General features: G+C 38.9%; 1 protein-coding gene across 1 annotated transcript; it reads right to left on the bottom strand.

Annotated features, from left to right (window-relative positions):
* Window positions 1-790: 790 nt before the first annotated feature.
* On the bottom strand, window positions 791-27,212 carry slc35b1 (solute carrier family 35 member B1). Its single transcript, XM_080213521.1, has 9 exons — window positions 27,034-27,212; window positions 25,078-25,175; window positions 23,044-23,174; window positions 21,902-21,932; window positions 18,036-18,196; window positions 11,697-11,823; window positions 4,237-4,343; window positions 3,914-4,067; window positions 791-3,272 (listed from the first exon to the last, which is right to left on the bottom strand). The coding sequence occupies exons 1-9, from the start codon at window positions 27,189-27,191 to the stop codon at window positions 3,214-3,216; spliced, it is 1,026 nt and encodes a 341-aa protein (XP_080069647.1). The 5' UTR covers window positions 27,192-27,212; the 3' UTR covers window positions 791-3,213.
* Window positions 27,213-27,360: the final 148 nt, after the last annotated feature.

The following is a 27,360-nucleotide window of genomic DNA, read 5'->3' on the forward strand; positions in this document are numbered from 1 at the left end:
AAGTTGCTAAATCCTTTTTCATTTATGTCTGAGACCACACACACAGCATGACGGTTACAAATTAATACAAGCAGACATTTACACGTTTCCGATTAAGTGGGAAACTATGGTGCAAACTAAAATTGTGTGGTGTTTTCACATGCACTCGTTAAGCACAACCCAATGACACTGATTGAAACAACATATATGGGGACCGGTTAAGTTAGGTGCTTGAGAAAATCTCTAAGAACAAATGTCTTTCAAGTTACAGCTGTGACCTCATTCTGAATTTTGGTTTTTGGTGAATCAGAAGCTGAAATTATTTTTTCATCTGGGTCACAATGTTTAATTAATCATAACCTAATTTTACATTAGATATTGTAACTTGCCAATTTTTTTTTTTAAAAAGTCCTTACTTTAGAACATAGGACTTGGTTAAGTAGTTTTCAGTAGTAAATACAGGTACACTCAATCTCAAGGACCTAAAGCCACCTGGAATTCAAAGGATAAAGTGCCAGATGCTCCACATGTACAAACTGACAGCAGAGAATTAGGCAGAAGCAGTACACTGCGATGAGATCAGACAGTAATGATTATCACACTAAATATTATTGTGACAGGCTGAATAATCACCAGCATGGTTCATCAAAATTTGATCAACTCCTGATTTGCACAATGGTATTGGGACTATAGACCCTTTGTGATCAAATGTTGAAGTGATGACCTTGTGCAACAGACTAAAGGACATCCTGTATGACAGAAGCCAATTATTGAAAAGAGTTTTTAGTTGTTGAACTTTGAGACTCAAAAATATGAAATAACATTTTATTTTGATTTTAAACATATCATTGCATTATTCACTCCCCCATCCAGGAAACAAATAATAACTGGGTTGCATACATAAGAACAAAAATGATTAATGCAGTCATACCCCCAAGTCACACTCAGCTCAACATACAAAGCAAAAGTGTTATAGTATTACTTTCAAGGCTCAAAACAGTTAAATATACATCATTGTTTTCCTTCTTCTCTAGGGACCCAGAAAATAGTGGATTACTGACTCCAGGAAGTGGAACTGCAAGACAGAAATGGACCTTCGATTTCAGGTAAACTGATTTCTGTTTCATATCTACACTAACCGTACAATAAAAATACATCTAAAATTTAGCCATGGCCACTTACTGATATCACAAAGATCCGGCATCTTTTGCCAAAAGGAAAATACTTCCACACTTCCACTGAGGGCAGTTAACAATTTCACATAAATTGTAAAGAGTACCTCTGCCACCTGTTATTCTACATACCACTCCCAAACCAAGAAATCATCCAAATGAAGACCTATGGATGTAGACATGTCTTGTCCCTAAGCCTTACAAATATTTCCCAACTAGAATCAAAACTTACCATTCTGATATTTACAGGATTAACCTACATCCTATGCCACTACAGAAACCTCATCATTTGCTACCCTTCAACTCATAACTGGGCTGAATACCACTTATATGGAATTCTAACATGGGACAGGCCATTGGTTCAATCACTCACATTTTTGTTCATCCTCCAAAGCAGTAATCCTAATCTCATGTGTCCATTCTACATCCCCTCCTCCTCCTCCTCCACCTCCCCCCCCCCAACTTTCTTTCACTATCTGTTTAAATTACTAATTCTCGTGGCGCATTCAAGTCTCTCAACCATTTGTAAAAGGTATCACCTGCTTCCCATCCAAATCTCTCATTTAATTTTTTATCTAAATTACATTTTGTTGGATCCCTGACCACTGAAAATTGTCTGTTTCTATCTACTCTGCTCCAACCATTCAATTATAAAAACCTCTATCAATTTCCATGCTTTATCTTCTCTGCCCTACTAAGAACTAGTCTGATTAATCACCTTCAGTGATGCACACAGTAATCACAAGGACCATAAAAATGTACAAAATATATTACAATGAAGACATTATTTAAAGCTTTTATTTTGAAAATAGATGTTTTTTTTTGGAAAACTTCCACAACTGACAAAAGCCATACTGTGAGCCATGTGAGGCAATGGGCAAAGAACAGATGGCTCACTGACATGGGCTGTCCAGAATAAAATCTAACAAAATCAGATTGTGGTGGATTTGTTTCCCAACATGTAACGTGCCATTTCTTCCTTCCTCCCAAGTCATTACTAAAGATCACTTTGCGTTCAGTACAGTTAAATGTAAATTAAGATGGCATTAAATAAGCTGTGCTCAATTTCACACAGACTACAGTCATTTTGGCAGTAGCAAATGGGAATTGCTAACTATTCTCACTCCAAAGTGCAGAAGCTGAAATTAAAAATAATCTCTATCGTTAATGGTTGTTTGTATGGATAGGTTCTTATTTGTTACCCTTTATTACATTTTGGGACTTTTTTTTGAAACAATTCAAAAACTTGGGTATTAAAAAATAGAACATGCTGGAAACACTCAGGTCAGGTTGATGACTTTTGAACATTAACTCTCTTCGCTCACACGTTGCCAGACCAGCTGAGTATTTCTAGAACTTTCAGCTTTTATTTCAGATTTCCAGCACCTGAATTATACTGTTCTTCTAAGGCTTGAGGAGGATTGAAATAAACATCTTTGGAGGTGTTTTAAACTGGGTCCTGTAGTCTAGCAATCAAATAAAAAGACTTGAAACCATGAGCATATAATCATACCAATATCCTAATTGTGCAGAACCATTGATCTGTTTTATGGCACTAGACATTGACATTTTAAAAAACCAAAGGATGGGAGGCTTCTGAGACATTTCACAAGGCAATTAAAAATTCAGAGACTTTAAAAACTTAAGTAAGCAAGATGATTGAAAAGGCACTACACACACACAAACAATACAATCAAATTATCAAAAACAATTTTATCTTTTAGAATTGCGGGATTTTTGCTCAACAATCCATGCCAAATTTTGAGAACCGTTATCAATTCTAGAATTTTCTTGACAGCACTGAGCAGTAACGTCTGAAGCAAGGCGTTACTTAATAAACATGTCCATGATAATAAGTCAAGTATTGCACAAAGTGTAGGTGTAAACCCTTAAAGTACTCACATGGGCACACAAAAATCTTGGAAACAAATACTTTTTTTAAAAAAAGTGAACCATTCCAACATTTAAGTGACTTAACAGCCTTAGCAAAGAATTTAAAAATCAATGCATCCAGTTCAGACAGCATTATTGTTGGTGAAAATCTTCTGATTAAGTAATTACTTCAGTTTTTAGTGATGATTTTTTTAACTGCTTTTCCATATTTGGCATCTAAACCAAGCCCTGAAGAGAGAGAAAAAAGGAAAATAAAACAATTTTAATGAGGTCTATGAAAAGAAAATGCCCTTGCTACTGCAGGTTCAATAAACGGCATCTCAAACTAGATTCTTCTAATCTCAAGCCAATTTGGTAATCAAGAAGAAAAGATTACTCTTTCTACTTATGGATTCAGAGGATTTAATGAGCATGAGGTTGCAGGAATCTCTAAAACAGACTCAGTCATTCATATATAGGACATAAGGTTAAAGATTTAGAAAATGTGATTAAGCACCACTGATTTTACATCAATAAAAACAGATGTTCTAAGGTAAAACAACATCACTCTACCACATCAGAACAAGCGAGCACTTCAATCACTGAGGACTTCCATAAAATACAAGATGGCATTAAAAAGACACTAAAAATATTCATATCTACACACAAAGGTCCTGTAGGCGTGGGAGAGCTTTTGTTCAGTTCTTTTCCATTATAATACAGGGGTTTGGGACAGTAATGACCCAGGTCTATGGGTTGGTGTTACAATCTAATAGCCACCTAGTCAAATGCCTGAGTTACTGGCATTTAAGCAAACTGCCCTAATTAAACTGATATGTTAGATTTCTTATTTTGTAGGCTTCTGCTAGAAAAAAGATTAAATCACTTACCTAGGAATACAAAGATAGTGCCTAACCACTGCAAGGAGCTAATCGGATTACCAAAAATGAGCACAGAACCAAGGATAGTGAAGAACTTTCTGGTTGTAGTAATGATCGAACATGTTAAAGGTCCAAAGTGAACAACAGTCATAAAAATGAAACTCTGGAGAAGAAAAAAGACACATTAGGTGATAGAAATTCAGCATTTACATTAAATTTCCATTTGTAGCAGGAGGGTGCGTGCAATAAAGCTTATGGTTTACGCTATTAAATGTTTATTTCAAATTTGCTCAAATTTATATTTTGTGATCCTTTGAAGTTCTGATACTGACCTGGCCTAGGGCACTAGTTAAACTAAACAGAAGTATCCTGTAGAGAATACTGGAATGACGCTCAGTGAAATTCAAAAATTCCCATAGTTCTCCAGTCCCCAAGACACCTAAAAGAAAAGCAGGAACTGTTAATAGAACGAGGGCTCATTTGAAATTTCAAGTACTTTTTCAAAAATGATAGGTAAAATAATAGTGTGAACAGCTTAGATATACAATTGACACATAATGCACCTAAATATATTTAAGATAGCAAGGGAGAGAAATGAGGATTAATGGCACCCTTGGTGCACAAACTGAAAGGAATAGAAAGCTCCATTTATTGTTTTGTCTCTTGCAACTTATTTCCAACAAATTAACTCTGAATGGAAATGTACAGCAGTAAAATAGGCTTTTAAAGCGGAATGGATTTTTTAAAAAATCCCTCTAATTTGCTTCACATTTTAAAATCATAAAGTGAACCAATTCTTCAGAACAACTGTTCTACCAAAGTAATAAGACCTTATTTTGTACTAATTTAAGGCAACATGACAGCACAGTGATTAGCACTGCTGCCTCACAATGCCAGAAACTCGGGTTCGATTCCCAGCTTGGGTCACTATCTGTGTGGAGTTTGCATATCCTCCCCGTGGCTATGAGGATTTCTTCCAGTGCTCCGATTTCCTCCCACAGTCTGAAAGACATGCTGGTTAGGTACACTGACCCAAACTGGCGCCGGAGTGTGCGACTCGGGGAATTTCACAGTAACTTCAATGCAGTGCTAATATAAGCCTTACTTATGATTACTAAATAAACTTTTAACACTTTTTAAAAAAATGTTTAAAATTCCAAGTGGGTAGTTCTTTGAGGAGCCAGTTCTCTTTGTCTGCAGCTCTGCAATCTGAATGTCCAATTCCCATTGCAATCTGCAAGCTGAAACATTGTCTGCTTGGAGATTCTTTCCTGATTTCTTTATATTCCGAGCTGCTTTCATCACCTGGAGCACTTTTCAGGTTTAATACAATTCAGATTTTTAAAAATTAATATTAATGCGCAAGATGGCCAAGCACCAGAGCTCAGCATAGTTTGAACAGAAAACGACATTAATGCTATCCAAGACAAACAAACTTATTGAAGGAAATACTTTTCCCCCACACAATTTGTATAACACACAGCTTTGCTCCAGAAAAATCATGCCAGCCCACCTTTCGCAGATCAAGACACCATGAAAATCTAGCACTAACCTTTTCATGTATGGTAATTAGCTATCCAAGTTAGAACAATCATCCCACACTGAACAGCATAAAATGACAGGCATTGGGAAGAAAAGCTATTCTATGGGGTTGGGAACAGGCCAAATATACTGGCATCAATTCTGAGAAAAGGACATGCTCTAAGGGGATCTTATTGACAGATGCCACTGGATTTCATGTGGGAAATAGGACATTTTCTGTGAACTAATGTTTGAGCCCCTCAGTTGCTCTAAATTTATTCAGATAAGAAGCTGTCATATTTAAACAGAACATGCTTTATCTCTGAAGTGTTTACTGCCGGGTCTACTTCCATCCCAGCACAAGTAGTACACTCATCGGCTTACAAACATAATCTATCCTCTTTGATAGAATGTGTTCACCAGCACATAAATTGAACTATTCCATACTAAAGAAAAAATGCCATGAGCAACCAGAACACATATTCATGTAAACATGTGATTCTTAACTTTCATCATCTCCTCCAGCAGAACAAATGTTAACACATTTTAGAATGAAAACAAAGAAAAGCATCATTTACTACCATATGATTTGAGGTTATTGCTCTTTTGATTCCAGCGACAAGTAGGCCAAGAAAAAAATAAATGCAGTTTTCTATCCCTGTCCATTTGTGCACCAAGGGTTCCATTAATTCTAATTTATCTTCCTAGCTATCTAAAATGTATTTCGATATATTATGTTTAAATTGCGTACCTGCAAACCCCCAATCTAATCCTACATCTCATTTCATAAATATTCCCGTGTCGTATCATGTAGGATTACTGCTCTAGTAGAACTGGTAACAGATTTATTCAGGATAAATAAATGTTAGGCATGGAATAATTGCTTTCAAAACTAGCAAGGTTTGTGACAGCAAATGTCTACAGATGGCACTGTGCCGCAGAGAAGTGCTAAAACATCTGTAGGAAGGAATATGACCGCCAGCATTTTATGGACTCTAGATTCCTGTTCCAACCTTCACAAATACTGTAAATGTTTATCTGAAGTACTATTAATCTGTGTACACAACAGAAAGGAAAAAAAAGATTTGCATTTCATTACTTTTGGAAGTGCAATCATCATTGTAACGTAAAGTTACCAGATCATTGTTAAAGTGACGTTAGTTGATAGATACAATATTGACCAGGAAACCCACAATCAGCCCTACTTATTGTTCAGGAAAGCCAAGAGTATCCTGCTCTTCTTGGAATGGTGCTATGGGATCTTCTAAACTACAGGATAGATATGGCCTCAGTTTGATGTCTCACCCATAATACAGCACCTCACAGTTCAACACTCATTCAGTACTGTACTGTGGAGCCCAGTAGATTTCATGCCCAGCTCCCAAGTTAAGATGTAAACCTGCAACTTCTGACTCAGGGATGAGAATGCAGACATCTGAATAAAGTCAATACATTAGCATAGTATAGTATAGTTCATTCCGCCTTTTAGCGACAAGTGTATTACTCGCCCAGGCAGAACTGAATTGGGTTCAAATGTCAAGCCTAGCTACAATATGGACCTATCATAACTCGGATGTCTTTACTTGAGCACCCTCTTGTGGCTTAGAGAGGCATGTGTTATCAAACATGCAACGTAACTATCAAAACTCTGAAGATACAATCGTACAAACGATACTAACTCTGCTGCCAGAACGTAGAACATTTTGCAGATGATATATTGCAATTCATAAACAAAAGCTATACAGGTTCCATTAACTTCAGGTTTTGACAATTACAGCTGACAATCACTACACAAACGTGTGCAGTCATATGTACAGTGGCTCCCATTTTCCATTTCCCCGCCCAAAATTTACATTTAAGCTTAGTGGCGCAGTGGCGTAGTGGTTAGCACTGTTATCTCACAGCACCAGGGACCCAGGTTCGATTCTGGCTTGGGTCACTCTGTGCAGAGTCTGCACGTTCTCCCAGTGTCTGTGTGGGTTTCCTCCCACAGTTTGAAAGACATGCTGGTTAGATGCATTGGCTATGCTAAATTCTCCCTTGGTGTACCAGAATCAATGCCAGAGTGTGGTGACAAGGAGATTTTCACAGTAAGCTTTCACAGTAAACTGCAGTGTTAATGTAAGCCTACTTGTGAGACAAATAAATCAAAAACTAATCTTGAATTTAATTATAGCAGCACTGCAACTTTCACACAGAGGTTTCCAAAGTGTATTGACATGAAGTAATTCATTTGAAAGTTCAGTCCTAAACTGATCCCATCGTGCACTGAAACCCAAAAGGTACAAGACCAAATTTAGAAGCTGGTATCTTACCACTTGATACAACATAGTGAAAGTGCAGCAGAACCCCAGCCCAATTCAAAACTCATCCTAAATGTCAAATGGTGTTTATTGCTCTTTTTAATTGCTGAAGGTGCAGCTCCAACTTCTCCCTCAATGTCAATAAGCATTAAGGAAGCAGAACTGCACACGTGCATCTAAACTCACAAGTATAGCAGCAAGCCTCATCTAAAACCAGTAGCTGCAGTACAACAGCAAGCTATCACAGGTTTAATAAATCATAGAATTATAGATATACGGCACAGAAACAGACAACTCAGCCCAACCAGTAGTCCACGCCAGTGTTTGCACTCCCTAGAGCCTCCTCCAGTTTGTTCTTATCTAAATTTATCACAACTTGCCATTCCCTTCATCCTCCTATGCTTGACTAGCTTTTCCTTGAACATCTATAGTATTCACTTCAACCACTCACTACGCTAGCAAGTTCCACAGTCTCACAAGTTTCTGGGTAAAGAAGCGTCTTCTGAATTCCCAGATGAATTTCTTAGTAACTACCTTATATTGATGGCTAATTGTGTTCTGTCCCACAACAGGAAACATTCGCTGTATCTACTCTGTTAGTCACTCCTCACCCTCCTTTCTTCAAGAAGGAGACCAAGTTTGTCATTTCTTTTCTGATGTGGATACCAATTTATTTCTCCTTTGCAGCCTCTCCAGTATCACTACATATACCGTTATTAAGAGTTCATCTCCATGTCTACAAAATAAGCAATAGTACTTGGCTTGCTTTCTTAAGAGCCTTGCTAACCTGTGACTGATTGATGTACTTTGACTTTGAGATTCCTTTCTTCCTCTACCTCTACTTTGACTCATTCTTTCTAAATGTCTTGTCAATTCTTCCCCACAAGTTAGTGGCATCTACAATTTAGAACTAGTGTTTTTGATTACAAAGTCCAAATCATTAAATCAGTCCATGTAGAACACCACTACGTACCATTTATCAGTGAATAATTACCCTTTACTCTCAATCTTTGCTTTGTCTTAATGCCAGTAAGCAATCTATGCTGCTACTTGTCCAACGTCATAACTTCTGACCTTAGCCTCTCAAAAAACTCCTTACCAATGGCCTTTTGTACATCTGGATAAATTACAAATTCTGTATTACCATTATCTACCCTCTCTGTTGCCTTGCCAAGAAATTAAGTTTGGTCAAGTAATATTTTGCCTTTTGAAATTCAAGTTGACTATTCATTATTTTATTGTGTTATTTCTAGTTATTCTTTGGTTCTCTACAGGAGGAATTCCAATTTTTTTCCTATTGCTGATGTTGAGCAAACTGGTCTATAATTCCATGGACACATTCTACCCCTTTCATAAATAAAGGCATTACATCAATTACTCGCCAACATTTTGGCATTACACCTTTCCGTAATAATTATTAAATGGGTAGTAATGCCTCTGACATCTCTTGCCTAGATTATTTTAAAATGGAGAGGTTTTATCCTTTTCCAGTTTGATTAATTTATTCTTTTTTCTAAAGTGCATTTATCTCTTTACTCATCTCATCATCCGATGCCACATCCACTGTCTAAGATTTTGACAATTCTACCAATTTTTAAGAATCTGTAACATATTTGGAATTTATCCTTAACCACTTTTCAAAAAAGAATCAGTTTGAATTTATGAGAGTCAATTAATGGTCAGAATGGATGGAGAATAGGAAAGTAGCTGTTTGTGAAGAAGTAAAATTATTTTGGAGTGAAAAGAGCTGATGTTTCGTGTCCAGCTTTGACTAAGGGTCACCTGGACTCAAAACGTCCAAGTTTCTCTCTGCACTGATGCTGCCAGACCTGCTGAGATTTTACAGCATTTTCTCTTTTGGTTTCAGATTCCAGCATCCACAGTAATTTGCTTTTATCAAAATTATTTTATTGTTTTATGAAAGAACCTACAGCTAATAGAGATATATAAGATGATCAGAGGATTAGGTAGGGGGGACAGTGAGCGCCTTTTTCCTCAGATGGAGATGGCTAGCACGAGGCGACATAGCTTTAAATTGAGGGGTGATAGATATATTCAGATGTCAGAGCTAGGTTCTTTACTCAGAGAGCAGTTGGGGCATGGATCGCCCTGCCTGCGACAGTAGTGGACTCACCAACATTAAGGACATTTAAATGGTCACTGGACAAACATACGGATGATATTGGAATAGTGTAGATTAGATGGGCCTTAGATTGGTTTCACAGGTCGGCGCAACATCGAGGGCCAAAGGGCCTGTACTGCGCTGTAATGTTCGTTGGTGGATTCTTCGTGGCAATGTCTTCATCAGACTTTACATGCCAACCAATCAGCAGCCTTTATTCATGAAGTATAAGTTGTTGCTCCCTTTGAAATTTGACATTCTTGCATCTGCCCTGATGAGTACAAGATGAAAAGCTTTCACAACATCTTTTTTCAGCAATATTCAAATTAAAGTAATATTTCTATTGTTATCTGTGATATTATCATGTCAACCCCTTAATATTCTTACTTTAGCTTTCATTTTTATTGAAATACCCAGAAAATATTTTCCTATTTTGTTTTATGCTCCTTAATAATTTTATTTCATTGTTCCACTTTGCCTTCATAATTGTGTTTTTTCAAATTTTGCTGCTAGCCTCTTCACTTTGTCTCATCTTGCACTCCGCTGTTGTCTATATACACACTTGCTTAAGAATCTTTAAACCATGTTTGGTAAATAACCTAATGGAAGAGATTAATGGTAATGATGAGCACATGCAACCTTTCTATTTTGAAATAAAATTATTTTATCCTCCTTTTCATATACTATACAGCAACAGTATAATACTGCTGCCAATAACGAAAAAGAATGCAAAGACAAGGCATTATGCACAATGCTGGTGAAAGGAGATCACGTGCCACACAAGAAGCTTTTGGAAGAACAGTATGCCATTCCTGCCCTGTGGGGTTGCTTTGCTTATACACGGAAGATGAACAATGAATGAAAGGGCCCGCAAAGGCATTGCTGCAGCTGAAATCTTGGCAGATGTTAAGAATTATAAATATCACAAAACATTAATTTGAAGTTAAAATTAAAGCAAAATACTGCAGATGCTGGAAATCCAAAATAAAAAAATAATGCTGGAAAAACATAGGTCTGGCAGCAAATGTGACAAGAAAAACAGAGTTAACATTTTGAATCCACTATGGCTCTTCTTCAGAATAGAATAATGTGTGGTTTTATGCAATTGAGTAGTGGGGTCCAGGGAAGGGACAAATAGAACAAAAGGAACGGTAATGATAGTATTAAGGATATAAGCAATGGTCCAGAGTAGGTATGAATAGCGGCATAAAGGTCAACGCTGTCTGAAAGCAAAGACATTTGAGAAGGAGACACTGATGTGAGAGGGCTGAAGAAGAAAATCAAGAGGAGAATGTTCGTAATCAAAAGATGTTGAATTCAACAATGACTTAATGTAAAATGCTAATCAGAAAGTTAAGATGAGAGGTCACACGATACCCGATTATTGTCCAACACTTTTAGTTGAAATCAAGCTTTCGGAGTGCTGCATCTTTATCATTTCGCCTGACGAATTGTAAATAAACCTGTTGGACTATAACCTGGTGTCGTGTGACCTCTCATCTTGTCCACCCCAGTCCAACACCAACATCTCGACATCGTGATTAGAAAGTTAGGAGCTGGAAAGAGGTGGGAAAAGGAGGGAGTTAAGATAGGGATCATTTGTATGGTGACAGAGCACAGAACAGCACGGTCCAGTATTTGCGCAGTACACTGCAACTGCTTTAAATTGGAGGAATATTTCCCACCGTATTAACTAATAGGTCCATTAGGGTAGCTGCCTGTCTAGCGTGCTTCACACATTTTCCATCTATTATAATTTATGTTCTCTATGTTCAATTTACTGCAAGATATTTTTCACTTCATTAAACTTCTTTACAATGACAAGATACATTTATAACATTTTTACCTATTCCCAGGAACAAACTGGACCAAACATTTATATTCAGCATCATCTGGTTTGAACCAGTCTGGAAATTAGCTCTCATGTGATCTTGCGCAACTCCAGTTAATCCATCCAAGGTCAAGGAGACTAACTGTAAAGAAAAAAGAATCAATATTAGTCATGCTTTTGAATATAAATTGATAGGCATAGGGTAGGTCAGTAACAAATAGCCAGCAATGTAAGGACGGCACAGTGGCACAGTAGTTAGGACTGCTGCCTCACAGCCCCAGGGACCCAGGTTCAATTACCAGCCTGGGTCAGTCTCCGTACAAGGCCTGCATGTTCTCCTCGTGTCTGTGTGGGTTTCCCCCACATGCTCCAGTTTCCTCCCCCAGTCCAAAAGACGTGCTGGTTAGGTGCACTGACCATGTTAAAATCTTCCTCAGTATACCTGAGCAAGCGCCAGAGTGTGGTGACTAAGCAATTTTCACATTAACTTCATTGTAGTGTTAATTGTGACAGTAATAAATAAACTTAAAATTTCTCCGCATTGGGAAATTCTAATCTGAAAGTTTACACATTTTACTACAACTGGTGAATGAGCAGAAATGACAGCTTTTGGTTTCAAAAAAACATTTTAGGCAAGTGAGTAAAACCTAAGGTAAAAGGTAAAGTTGCCATAGTCCCAGATGACCACTGGTGATGATTTTAATCTGAGGATCATCACACCCGAAACTATGGGCAAGGCTGACAAGGTGTGGGTATGCCGGCGTTGGACTGGCGTAAACACAGTAAAAAGTCTGACAACACCAGGTTTTAGTCCAACCTATTTATTTGATAATATACTCACAAGCTTTCGGGGTTAGCCCCTTCGTCAGGTGAATGGAGAGTTCTGGCCTCAGACAGAGCATATAAAGCACAGACAGTTTAGAGATTACTGATTAGAATGCGAATCCTTACACCTAACCTGCTGTTCAAGACCTGAAGTGGCTGATAATGTGAGTGGAAGGAGCACTGATCACAGGTTAAAGAGATGTGTATTGTCTCCAGACAGTACAGTAAGTGAGGTTTTGCAAACCCAGGCAAGTCACGGGGGTTACAGATAGTGCGACATGAACCCAAGATCCCTGTTGAGACCGTCCTCATGTGTGCGGAACTTGGCTATCAGTCTCTGTTCAGCGACTCTGCGCTGTCGTGTGTCGTGAAGGCCGCCTTGGAGAATGCTTACCCGAAGGTCAGAGGCTGAATGCCCGTGACCACTGAAGTGTTCGCCAACAGGAAGGGAACAGTCTTGCCTGGTGACTGTCGAGCGATGTTCATTCATCCGTTGTCGACGCTGTAACCCCCGTGACTTGCCTGGGTTTGCAAAACCTCACTTACTGTACTGTCTGGAGACAATACACATCTCTTTAACCTGTGATCAGTGCTCCTTCCACTCACATTATCAGCCACTTCAGGTCTTGAACAGCAGGTTAGGTGTAAGGATTCGCATTCTAATCAGTAATCTCTAAACTGTCTGTGCTTTATATGCTCTGTCTGAGGCCAGAACTCTCCATTCACCTGACGAAGGGGCTAACCCCGAAAGCTTGTGAGTATATTATCAAATAAATAGGTTGGACTAAAACCTGGTGTTGTCAGACTTTTTACAAGGCTGACAAGGCAGACCTTCATGAATAACCTCAGCGGGTATGGGAATTGAACCTGCACTGTTGGCATCATGAACCAGCTGTCCAACTAATGAAGTTAGGCTTAAGAATTTGTAAAGAAACTATGAGAAATTAAATAAAGCTGGCAAATCAAAATTGAAAAAGCAGAAATCAAGAAAGCATTGTACCCAAATGCAAGAAAATGGGTCTGATGATTTGTAACAGATTGAAAGATCATCATCTGTTGCACGAAATGACCGATTCAATATCTCACCAAGAAAAAGTCAAAGGCATTGGGCACAGTAGAGTTTAAGAACTGCAAGTCAGCCTGGGTGGTGAGTTTTAAGTTTAACTTGACCAGTTATAGGTTATTTTCATACTGTGTCCACAGTAGCAAACTAACAAGGTCAAGGAAACCATTGGAGATGAACTATCAGCTGAAGAAGCCATTTTGCATACAATATGCAATATCGAGTATTAATCAAATGTATTAATCAGAACAACTGTATTGAGGGTCACCAATGAACACAAGACGATTGAATAAGTAATAAGCCTTAACTGAGTTACGGTTAATCAATAATTAATCAGTTGTATTAGAAACACTGGGTTTACTTGAAACTTTTCACTCCAAATCTTAAAAGCCATGAAGTGACTGCCAGTCTCAGTGGCTCTGGAAGGAATGTGGTAAGTAAATAAAACGTGCTAGCAGTGACAACTTCAGGCTCTGATTAAAATAAAGTTTATTTATTAGTCACACGTAAGGCTTACATTAATACAGCAGTGAAGTTACTGTGAAATTTCCCTCGTCACCACACTCCAGTGCCTGTTTGGTATCTCATCAAGAGATATCCTGTGAATAATGTCTGGACGAATTTGTGGATTTTGCCTTCCAGAAACAAAGAAAGATTGGGATGAAAGGCAGCTGAAAGGCTGCTTTAAGTGTGTATGCGTATATGTAAATCAGTGCTGGAGTGTCGTCAGAACGTGTGGACACAGTAAAAAGTCTGACAACACCAGGTTTTAGTCCAACTGATTTATTTGATAATACTCACAAGCTTTCGAGGGGACTGCCTCTTCGTCAGGGAAGAGGCAGTCCCCTCGAAAGCTTGTGAGTATTATCAAATAAATCGGTTGGACTAAAACCTAGTGTTGTCAGACTTTTTAGTGTGTTTACGCCAGTCCAACGCCGGCATTCCCACATCAGAACGTGTGAAACAGAGAAGTCAGCCAGCATGACTTCTGGCTGATGTCATGAAAAGATTTTTGCAGGTATATCTCTATTTCTCTCTCTTTGATTGTTGAAGCAGAGACCACAGCTGAAAAGGAAACAGGGAAGCTTCTCCACCAAACTGCAGAGCACTGGAACCTCAAAACCAATTATTAATCTGAAGTCAGTGCTACTGGAATCTCAAATCGCAACACTCAATCATCAACTCCTCACAAGTCAAGGACTGTTTCATAAAACCATTTTTAAAAACTTACCTAGGACTTACTCAGTTAATGATAGGGCATTGGGGAGACTCACAGAACAGAGAGACCTCAGGGGTACAGGTTCATAGCTCCTTGAAAGTGGAGTCACAGGTGGACAGAGTGGTGAAGAAGGCATTCAGCATGCTTTGTTTCATTGATCAGAACATTAAATACAGGAGTTGGGACGTCTTGTTGAACTTGTACAAGACGTGTAAGATAAGGCCACACTTAGAATATTGTGCACAATTCTGGTCACCCTATTAACGAAAGGATATTAAACTAGAAAGAGTGCAGACGAGATTTACTAGGATGGTACCAGGACTTGGTAGTTTGAGTTATAAGGAGAGGCTGGATAGACTGGGACTTTTTTCCCTGAAGCGTAGGAGGCTTTGGGTGATCTTATAAAGGGGGATAGATCAGCTAGATAGTCAATATCTTTTCCCAAAGATAGAGGAGTTTAAAACTAGAGGACATAAGTTTAAGGTGAGAGGGGGGATATAAAAAAGGGTCCAGAGGAGCAATTTTTTCACACAAGCTGCCGATAGTAGTAGTAGAGGCGGATACAATTTTGTCTTTCAAAAAACGTTTAGACAGTTAAGATCGGCATAAACGGATATGGGCCAAACGCAGGCAATTGGCACAAGCTTAATGGTTAAAAACTGGGTGGCACAGACAAATTGGGCTAAAAGGGTCTGTTTCCATGCTGTAAACCTCTTATGATTCTAAAATTCATGCTTCTAACATTCTGATAGAGGAAAGGTTATTGATTAAGCAGCTGAAGATGACTGACTTTAGGAACTCCTGCAGTGACAGCCTGGGGCTGTGATGATTTTTTTTATTCATTTGTGGGAGAGGCTGGCATTTATTGCCCAACCCTTGCTTAGAGGGTAGCTGAGAGTCAACAACATTGCTTTGGCTCTGGAGTAGCATGTCGGCCAAACCAGGTGAGGTTGGCAGATTTCCTTCCCTGAAGAACATTAGTGAACCAGATGGGCTTTTCCAACAATCGACAATGGTTTCATGGTCATCAGTAGATTTTTAATTCCAGATATTTTTCACTGAATTCAAATTCCACCATCTACTGTGGCAGATTCAAACCCAAGTCCCCAGAACATTGGCTGAATTTCTGGGTTAACAGTCTGGTGATAATAACTCTAGACCACCGCCTCCAACAATCATAATTTTCTTCCCATGTGCTAGGTATGACTCCATCTAGTGGAGTGTCTTCCTGCTAGTCCTAAATTTAATTTTACCTGAGCATTTGAGGCCCTTACAGTCAAAGGCTACCTTGATGTCAAGGCAGTCACTTTCACATTAGCTCTAGAATTTTAGCTGTTTCACTTTAGCTCTTTTGGCCCAAGGCTATATGATTTGGAAAAAGTTTAAAGTTTATTTATTAGCATTACAAGTAGGCTTATATTATCACTGCATTGATGTTTCTGTGAAAATCCCCTAGTCGCCACATTCCAGCACCTGTTTGGGTACACTGAGGGAGAATTTAGCAAGGCAAACACACCTAACCAGAATGTCCTTTGGAGAAAACCAGAGCACCCGGAAGAAATCTACACAGACAAGGGGAGAACATGCAAACTCCACAGACAGTAACACCTTGAAGCCGAGGGCCCTTGGCAGAACTCAAACTGAGCATCAGTGAGCAGGTTGTTAGTGAGTCTGTATCATTTAATAGCACTGGCAGGAACTCCTCCAAGATTGCTGATGGATTAATACTAGACTGATGTGGTAGTAAATTGCACCACTACAGCACAACATCACAATTCCCTTAATTTTAAAAGTTTGAGCAGCTCTGATTTTCCACATCATTAGCTGTTAAGGGCCTAAGTTTCAGAATCTCTCAGCCTTCCTCTGATTCTTGTTTTCAATCATTTAGACACTTCTTAAAACTTATAGCTAACCAAATGTTTGGCCATCTAGCCCAATATGGTTTCATGTAATTCACTGTCAAATGTTGTCCTTTAATACTCCTGTGAGTTTTGGGATGTTTTATGACATTATAGTGTTTTATACAAGTTGCTGTTTTAACATCTCTGAAATTCAAGTATTTATTGAAATCTGTAATTTCAGTTGTGTCTCTCAGGTAGAGCATCACCAGCTCTACAGAAAATGCATGAACTAATAACCACAGCAGTTACTGTGGGTTATCATCACAGAATCATGTAAACCATCATTACAATGTCAAGAAATCTACTGATTGATGTGTCCCTGGGTGCTAAATTAGCTATTTATTTAACATTTAAGGTACAAGACGGCCAAATGCTTGTAACAATGGTTCATGTCTAGTAACAAGCGGGACTCTCTGGGAGTACTTTAATAGATCACCAGAACGCTTCAAAGGTCAGTGAACAACTCTTCTTGAAATAGTCAGTTTCAGGAAAGAGTGGGGGAAGAAGTTCCATGCAGTCAAAGGTCTGTGGTTAGGTCTGAGGAGCAAAGGAGAGGACTCGGCAAAGCCCTAGTATTGGAGAGGGGTCAAGGAAGCCCTTTTAATCGAGGTGAGCTCGAGGAAAGCCCCTGGAGGTCATTTACAGCCAGGAGACAGGAATTCAGAGAGACTCACTGAAGCTAGCTATCCAGCAAAGAGCTGAAATTACACAACTAAGAAGAGGCTGAAACACAAATACAGGATTTGAGAAGGAACATTGAAAGGAACATTAAAACCTTGTGAGGTAGGCCACTAAGTACAGAGATTTCCAGGGAGAGATCTTCAAAGGTGAAGCTGGATATCCTTTGTGAGACAGAGTGTCAATGAGATTGTTTGATTTGGTGCTTACTAAAATCTGGGAGGGTTCTTCAGAAATCCATGGACTCTGTCTTGATTGTGTCTGCCATTTACTCTTCAGTGTGTCGTGTGACCACAATTCACATGTGCTTCATACTTACCCTGAACATTAGAGTACAAGATACATACTGCAATTATTTTATCTTTCGGAACTTACGTAGTAAATTTTATTCAAGACCTGTGGAATCTTGTGCTTTATTCTGAAAGCAGGTGTTTTAAACCTCAACCTTTATCACCCTTAAACAAAAACACTGTTGGTCCCTAATCGGATCTCTGCCAATCTCCTGGGGTCAGGCCAAGGATCACAACATGAAGCACAATTTGAAAACTTACTAATCTAGTTGGCCCAAGAGATAGTAATTTCCATTGATCTGCTAAGCCCCGAGGCTAATACAAAATGAGAGATAAGTTTATAACAAATAATAAAAATACTTGAAGACATATACTTACTAACAGCATTTCCCCAAATCCAAAGATGTGGTCATCTGCACTGTCAATCCCTTTTTTAGGTTTGTACATAAATAATGCCACTCCAAGAACTATAAGTAGCACACACAGATACTTGGTGATAGGATATCTTTTCTTTCCAATAAGGACTCCTAAAACCATCACTGCAAAACAAAACAACCAACCCTGAAGACTTAAGTACATATCAAAATGTTATTAAGGATAGTATCTGCACTCGAGTAACTAATGCAACAATGTAAGCAACGAGTCAAAAGTCAACCCCTTATTGCTGATTTACCACTAAATAGTTTGCAGTATTCACTTTGTATGTGGATGATATCTAGTGCAAGAACAGTCTCAGATTTGTCTAGGGCATTAAGGAAATGCCCACTGGGCATATGAAAACACTGAACATTGCATACAGCTTCAACCAATGTTTTGCAATGCTTTACTTCCAGATTATTCAGATTTCAAATTGGGCGGCATGGTAGCACAGTGGTTAGCACTGCTGCTTCACAGCTCCAGGGACCTGGGTTCAATTCCCGGCTCCGGTCACTTTCTGTGTGGAGTTTGCACATTCTCCTTGTGTCTGCGTGGCTTTCCTCTGGGTGCTCTGGTTTCCTCCCACAGTCCAAAGATGTGCAGGTTAGGTTGCTTAGTCATGCTAAAATTCTCCCACAGTGTACTAGGATGCTTAGGTTAGAGGGATTAGCGGGTAAAATATGTAGGGATATGGGGGTAGGGCCTGGGTGGGATTGTGGTTGGTGCAAGCTCGAAGGGCCTCTTTCTGCATTGTAGGATTCTATGATTATGCTAAATTGAGCCTCGGTTTGGTCTATGGTTCAGGTGGATATAAATTATTCTGTAACATTATTTCAAGGCTAACACCTATTATGCAAGCCAACACTCATCCATAAACCATCAGAAATAGAATAATTAATCACTCGTGATCATAGAAATTGGCTATTACCCATGTAACTACAGTTCAAAAAGGGATTTTCAGGAAATAAAATACTTTGTGACATCCGGATGGTGAAACATGAGGAAGAACAAAGCATTTGTCTTTAGTCCATGTCATAAATGCTGTAATCTAGCCAACAACATCCTTTTCTAAGGTCACTTTTTAAACAGAATTGAAGTCAGTTGGAGAAGTCAATACTAAGACACAGTGCCTTTTCTTGCTGAGAGTGCTTATTGATGCTGTCCACTGTGAACACTTCTCATCCACACCCGGTGTCCTGGCTATCCTCTAACTGTAGACCTTTAAAACTAATAAACCAGCTGCTAAGTTAACAAAAGGTGACAACGCCAAAGAGGACAGTTGTCCACACAGTCAACTCCTCTCTCAGATTGCCCCTTGTATATTAGATAAATATACCTCCATGCCTATTGCTTCTACTATAACCAACGTTTCAGCGGCTAAGATACTCTTAACTCCCCTTTTTATTTTCTTCATTTCCAAAGCCAACGGACAACATTTATTATTCTTACCCACCAAGAATACGATAAATCCTGCTGTGTTTAAAATATTCATCCAGAAGACTAGCATGCAAAGCATCATTAAAAAATGACTAACTTAATATTCTAGATCACCCAAAGCCAGAAATTCGAATGTGCATTTCCCTGAATTTAATTTCTTTAATGTTTTATTTGCTCTCAGATCTTCCTTAACTACAACGTTTCATAATCATTCTCAATTCCAATACAACATACTTAATATCAGGTCTGGTCTGAACACATGACAAATTCACCGTTCAATCAAACTTAACTTGTTTCATCCTTGGGTGCAGGATCCTCCTATCCTGAAAACCTGGCCTGATTTATTGGGCGGGAAAAAAACTGACATTTTCTAAAATTGTTGATTGGTGCCTCTTTATTTTTGATTACCTGTTCAGATTTTGTAATTGTATATTCAGTGCCTATCAGCTTCCACGATTGTACCCCAACTGTTGATTGCCATGACGTAAAATTACTAATTTTCCATCATTGTCCATAATCTTAATGGAACCCTTCCATTCATCCCTTCTCTTTGAAGTATAAATATGTCATCTGGATTCAAATTTATTTCTGCTGGCCTCATGCAGCACTGTAAAGCTGACTGCATTTTCCCTGAAAACCTCAGCTTTAATAAGCGTCTTTTACCCTGCATGTTAAATGCTCAGAAAAAAAAAAGTATTAATCAGAGTTTCTTCCACAGCCGGCGGATAATCCCATATCACCAACAGTATTTTGAGGACTTTAGTCCTCAACCATTTGAAATGAATTCTTTGTCTGGACAGCCCACACAGGGGCAGATGTTAGTTTACAGTTCCCAAGATTTTGTGTGAGGCATCTAATCGCTGCATGATTTATTCCATAAATCCCATCACTAAAGGAACATTCACTGCCGTGTTCATTACTACATTGCTCATATCTTTGCATCTACTTTTACATTCATTAGTGAAGTGTAAACCCACAGATTTCCCATAAAGAACTGCCTGAGTTCCATATCTAGTTTCATCAGACCCTTTTTCATAGGCTGCTCAACAGTAATGATATCATATCTGAGCTGACACCCAGGATTAAATCATCCCTGGCTATTTTAGTTGGAATCATCATTCCCTTTAGTGATTTTAATGTGTCATTTTGATGAAAGTCTTAGCAGACATGCCAAATTTCCTTAATCTTTCGAGAAAGTACAGGCGTTGGTGGGTTTTCTTAACTACAGTGTCGGCATGGGGGGATCCAAGACGGGTTGTTGGTGGATCTGGACATTTAAGAACTTGAAGCTCTCGACTCTTTCAACTTCATCCTCATTGATGTAGACAAGGCCATGTCCTCCATTACACTGTATGGCCATTTTTCTTTGCCAAGTACTAACCTGCGTCCAAATGCCACTTCATTCTCTAACTGATTATAGGGTTCAGCTTCAAAGGTGGTTTCAACAATTCTTCTTTAAAGTAACTTCAATTATAATCTATCTGAAAAGTATCTTAGTTTCCAATTTTCACCTTTAGGCCAATCATTCTTTGCTACCAATGTTTATTAGGATTCAAGCCATTTCTGTGAAATCAAAACTAAGACACAGAGCCTTCCCTTACTGAGTTTATTGAATTTGTCCAGTGTCAAAATACATCCCACACCCAGTGCCCCAGCTATCCCCTAGCTTTGTGTTCAAAAACCCATCACATTTGCCTTAATATAATTGACAATAACTAACTTTAGCAATATTAATACATTAACAAACCTTAATAATGTAATAGATAAGATGTTGACACCACTATCTTAAATTCAGCCAAAATGACTGAGTTGAGCTTCCTATTTAATAGCATCCCTGTCACAAAGACTGCCTGGTTCGCCTCCAGAATGTTGTTTCAACAGTAGATATGAACTCATTCATGCTTATATCACCTCCAGATGTGAAGGCGCCAATGAATTTCTGGCCAGACTCAATTCTCCACCCTCAGCAATTCCCCACAGCAGGATTCTATTTTAACTTTTTACTTCCTATCCCTGATCCACCTCCTCCTCCTAGCACCACAACCAGACCCCAGACCCCACCCCCCACCACCATTCCCCACCCACCCACGCCAGTCTTACACAACTTGGGCTCTACATCCTCAACATCTAGACTCTTCTGCATCTCCCCCTCGTGTTGGCCAACAATTGACGATCTTGTATTTCTTGATATTATGTTATTCCTTCCCCACAGCCCTCTAACATCTCATTCCTCTATCAAAATCCTCTCTAAATTCACTTCTCAGTCAAGCTTCTAAATTAGCATTCATTTTTCCTATATCTCTTTCAAGTGGCATATACATACAAGATATGGCATAGAACATGATCCTGTGCCAGTTTACGTTTTTGCTTGCTATATCTTTTTAACCTACCTGGAATAGGTTTACATGATTTTCCTAAAACCTGAAATAGAAAGAATTCCCATTAGTTGACAATATAAGTTGCTATGAGGAACACTATTTTTTAAACAAAACAATGAATGAAGCATACTTTACTCTTGAATCTCAATCACAATTTATTATTTGATAATCCTATCTAAACATGCAATGTACATCTACGAAATGCAAACCGCTTCAAACCACTGGAAGATGCCCAACCAAGGGAAAATTAGTAACAGCCAAAGAGAATGTACAAGTAAGCAGGCTTTCTATTTTTAGCATTACATAGATCAAAATGAGGAAGGTAAAGCAAAAGAAATATTTTTAATTCAAGGCTCCCCTAATGCTTATCCATTCTATTTCTTCAAGGTTATTTGCTCTCAACAGGACGCAGTGCATTCAAACACAATGACCCCATATTCTCTGCATGCTACTTCATGAGGTGGTTTAGTAATACCCACACAAGTTAGTGGATACTTAATTTTGAGGCATAGGTTCAACTTTAAAAAAAACAACTTTTTTTTATTAAGAATTAAGAGAACTGATTGGCATTTATACTATTACACATACACGCATGTGAGTTTGAAATGCATGTTTGGACAACGTATTACACCATTTAGAATGAACAAACTTTTGCATATAATTAATTATTAAATAATATTTGAGGTTGTGTACTTTGTAAAACCAGTCTTCTGGATCCATACTATTCCACGGTAATCTTATGGATTGCTTAAGGTTTATTATTCTGTCAAGCACACATGGGTACTTGTCTTCTAAGTACTCACATTTATTCAACATTTGTTCTACAACAGGAGCTATTTATATTTACATCTGTAAAAGTGTTATTCAAGGAGAACCAAACGTTTATTAGATTGGGGGATGAGGGAAATCGAGAGGAGACAGACTTGAATGAATTCAACAATGTTTCTTTCAATAAGTTAGAACAACAATTAATAGGGTCAGCTGATGTTACACGTGAATTATTTATTTCAAAATAATGTCCTCCAGGATAATTATAAAAATATGTCAAAATGTCAAATATCTTTTTTTTTTAAATCTTGCAGGAAAGTAGAATTAGGCTTGAATACTAAAACATATTCTTTTCTAAAAAAGAGGATGTAACATCAACTACCAACCTGTGTTGGATAGTTTACATACTGGAGTGCAGAATTACTGGAGACCATTGCTCCTAGATAGGACATCGAACAAACCGCATACAGCCAGCGTGGCGTTCGTTCAGGTGAAGGTTTTTCAATGAATTGTATTACTGGAAAACAGGTAAAATATATGAGTTAATACAATTTAAGCATAGTGAAAACAAGTTAGTATTTCTGAATATCAGATTCCACTACTCAAATACTGTGCAATTCGTTGGATATGCAAATATACATGGCCAGAGATACAGACTTGGCAGCATGGTGGCACAATGGTTAGCACTGCTGTCTTACAGGTCCAGGGACCTGTGTTCAATTCCCGGCTTGGATCACTGTGTGTGCAGAGAACATACATTCTCCCCGTGTCTGCATGGGTTTCCTCCAGGTGCTCCGGTTTCCTCCCACAGTCCAAAAGATGTGCTGGTTAGGTGCATTGGTCATGCTAAATTCTCCCTCAGTGTACCTGAACAGGCATCAGAGTATGGCGAGTAGGGATTTTCACAGTAATTTCACTGCAGTGTTAATGTAAGCTTACTCGTGACACTAATAAACAAACCTTAAAATTTAACTCAAAAACTTTTATGCACTGTTTTAACAATTTTTAATTTCAAAAAAAACTTGTAATATAGACACATTTAAATTATACTAGCAAATTGACCACTTCGATCCAATTTTTTTTAGTTCCCTAAAGATACACATGCAGTCTATAACATCCTGAACTTGTTGCAAGCTACTATGAAAATCACATTTCCTTTATTTTTATTTTGACTACATGAAGATACCTCCTTCTCTGACTGAACTAAAGTTACAACTTCAATTCTTTTTTCACTCCCTTGACATAATTTGGATTTTATAGCCCCAATAGCTGAGGCATTCACCATGGACAATCAGAACAGCATTTCGATTTCCAGGCAGCCCATGCTGATGGTCTTAGTGGAACCTGGCAACAGGTAATCTCATTGAGACGTATAAGATGATGAATGGGATGGATAGGATAGAGGTGGAGAGACTCTTCCCGCTCAAAAAAGACAGTAGGACTAGGGGGCACAGCCTCAAGATAAAAGGGGGGGCGGTTTAGAACAGAGTTGAGGAGGAACTTCTTCACTCAAAGGGTGGTGAATCTCTGGAATTCTCTGCCCGTTGAAGTGGTGGAGGCTGCCTCGCTAAATATTTTTAAGACGCGGGTTGATGGGTTTTTGATAAGAGAGGGGATTAAGGGTTATGAGGAGAGGGCGGGAAAGTGGAACTGAGCCACGACAGATCAGCCATGATCTTATTGAATGGCGGGGCAGGATCGAAGGGCTAGATGGCCTACTCCTGCTCCTATTTCTTATGTTCTCTACTTTGACTGCTATTCACACTGATTTATGATAACTTATAGTAGTGCAGCTCTATAAATCAGGAGCATCAAAACAATCCCACACACTCTGTAAATCACCCCCTAACACTGACATGTCTAGCTCCACTTTCCCCTCTCATCTCCTTAAGACCTATTGATATCGGGAAAAGTCTACGGAAGGGATGGAGGAGCAGAGCTGCGGATGAGAGGTGTGAAAAGATGGAGGGCGGTGCTGGGGAAAGATGGAAGCAGAATCAGGGGTGTCGATTTGACAACTGGAATTAATGGTTGATTAAAGGAAACAAAATTCATTAAAAATGTTTGCCCATTATCGAACTGAAGGCACACCTCAAAGGGGGCATGGGTTTGGACAGAAGAGCACATGACCACTCAGTCTCCCTATTTATTTATGCTGCAGCCAGGAAAGCATGTTCCAATTGTAGCAAATAAAAAAGATAGGAACATTGGTTTAAATGCAGTCAGCAGTGTTTGCCTCCACTGCTGACCACAAGATCCAGCGCAATAATTACAACCTAAAGGACATCACAAATGTCCACTCGAACAAGTCTGAGAACTAAATATGTTAAGATATTTATATGAAATACATATAAATGTATGTAATATATAGACACATACATATATACACAATATTTAAACATACAATTGAAATTACTTACTTAATTTAGAAAAGATGGCATTGATAATACACTGGACAAACACAAGTGATTTTGCATAAGTGAATGATTCCTGCTGTTCTCCATATTTGCTTCTGGTTCTGTAACACACAAGGTTTAAATGTTCATGATGAACAAAGGCCACAATTTGTTTCTGCTATCAAAAACATGTAAAGAAATTTACCGGCAAGAACACCTACAACAGACTGCAAACAAAGGCTTCAAATGCACAAATCCAAAAAGAGTTTAGTTCTAACATATACAAATCAAATTTGGTTGACAGATCTCATATTTCATGCCAACTAAGCACTGGGGTGGGGCGCAAACAAAATCAGATTTGTTTCTAAAGACACTGGATTAAGCATCGTTTTGTGCTTAGCAAGCTCAAACGAGATATCACTAGGATGTTATTCTAACACAGAACGGTCACAGACCTAAATTGAGTGCAACATAGCTACATTATAGCTACTTTAAGACAGATTGATACCAAGTGGAGTTACAGGTTGGTATTTTTGAGGAGGTGGCCATTGACAATAGATTTGAAAGGGAACAGAACAGTGCTGGGAAAGGGATCAGTCTTTTAATATCAGTTAGCATGGGATCAAAAAATTGATTTAAAAAAAAAATCAAGAACATAAAAACAGATTGTAAGAGCTTTACAAGCGTATAATAAAGCAGTTAAAACAGCCATCCGCCCTTTAGAGGCATAAACAAAAGAAATTATCTCATGGTACAAGAAAACGGCGGTGACTTGGAACAAATACTGCGTCTGCTTTCACAGTAAAAGGCATACTTTACAGAAAGATGGTAATCAAGGGCTAATAAGAATGAGGAATCTAATGTATCGATATCTGCAAGGAGTAAGTACTGAAGACTTAAGGTACTAAAAGCCAACAAATCCCAAAGGCCTAATGACCTACATCCAAGGACACTGAAATTGATAGCTACAGACATTATGGATGCACTGATTGTGACTTTCCAAAATTTGAGAACAGTACCAGCTGATTGGAAGTTAGAAAATGTGATACTGTTAATCAAAAAGAATGGAGAGAAGAAACAGGGAACTAGAAGCCAGTTGGCCTAACATCAGTCTTTGGGAAAATGCTATTTATTAAGAAAGTCTTAACATGTACTGAGAAGATCAATCATGATATGATCAGGCATAGTTTTAGGAAAGGGAAATTAAGTTTGACAAATTTATTTGAGTGTTTTTTTGGAGGCTGTAACTAGTAGCATAGATAAGGAGGAACTAGTAGATGTACTACTACTGAATTTCCAAAAGGCATTCAAATAAGGTGCTGCACAAAAGGCAAATACACAAGATAAAGGGCCATTGAGTTGAGGAGGTAACATATTAGCAAGAATGGAGGACAAAAACAAATTGTTGGAAAAACTCAGTAGGTCTGACAGCATCTGCAGAGAGAGAATAAAGCCAAAGTATCGAGTCTGAACGGCCATTCGGCAGAATGGAACCTGCTCCAGATTCAAAACGTTGGCTCTATTCTCTCTCCACAGAAGCTGTCAGTCCTGTTTCTCCAGTATTTGCTGTTTTTGTTTCAGATACCAGCTGCAGTTATTTCGCCTTTATCGCAGCATGAATAGCAGATTGGTTAACAAAGATGAAGCAGGGAGTATGTATTCTTAAACTTGTTTTCAATGCGTGCATACAAGACGACCTCAGTGACTCTACAATTAGAGTAACCAAAAGCTGTCATCTGTTAACACCGCATCATATAATCATCTGTGCATTATTTCAATGTGATGATGTGTTGTACTGGAAGCAGGTCTGGTTTGCAGTGAGCTGAGGGGAAGGGAGGCAGCCCCCGGGGTTGATCAGCCCCACTGCTGCTGCAAATCCACCTCATCAATCTCCCCCAGTGCTGACGATTCATTAACAGGCTGCAGCGCCATTTCATTCAGGAAACTCTCCCCCTGTTTATCTCGAGCTCCGATACTCACATCGACTCTTGTAAAATTCCGTAGTAAAAATAACAGACGAAGACTCCCAGGAAGCAGACGAGCAGTCGCAGCTTCTCGCCGGGGATTTTCTCCATGGAAGATTTGGCCGCCTCACCTGGCGCCTCCGGCTCCACGGCAACAACCTCAGCCGGTCCCATCAGGCCCCGCGGCCGGTCCCATCAACCCACGCGGCCGCCAGCCAGGACCCTGCGCCCTGCGCCGCCCCCACCCCGGGAAAGGCAGGGCCCCACACCGCCGCCTGACCAAAACAAAAAAACACACCCTGCAAAAATCGCACGACGTCAGCCACTCCCTTTAGACTTTTAG

Source organism: Carcharhinus amblyrhynchos, chromosome 27, assembly GCF_965287045.1.
Source record: "Carcharhinus amblyrhynchos chromosome 27, sCarAmb.v2.hapA, whole genome shotgun sequence".
Taxonomy (NCBI): domain Eukaryota; kingdom Metazoa; phylum Chordata; class Chondrichthyes; order Carcharhiniformes; family Carcharhinidae; genus Carcharhinus; species Carcharhinus amblyrhynchos.

What these genes read in the sequence shown, in the direction of transcription:
- slc35b1 (XM_080213521.1), bottom strand. Translation starts at nt 27,191, where the DNA reads ATGGGACCGGCTGAGGTTGTTGCCGTGGAGCCGGAGGCGCCAGGTGAG. An exon ending in TGCCATCTTTTCTAAATTAA is followed by an intron (nt 23,175 to 25,077) that starts GTAAGTAATTTC and finishes CCTGTTTTCCAG; the next exon opens with TAATACAATTCATTGAAAAA. An exon ending in ATCATGTAAACCTATTCCAG is followed by an intron (nt 18,197 to 21,901) that starts GTAGGTTAAAAA and finishes TTTGTTTTGCAG; the next exon opens with TGATGGTTTTAGGAGTCCTT.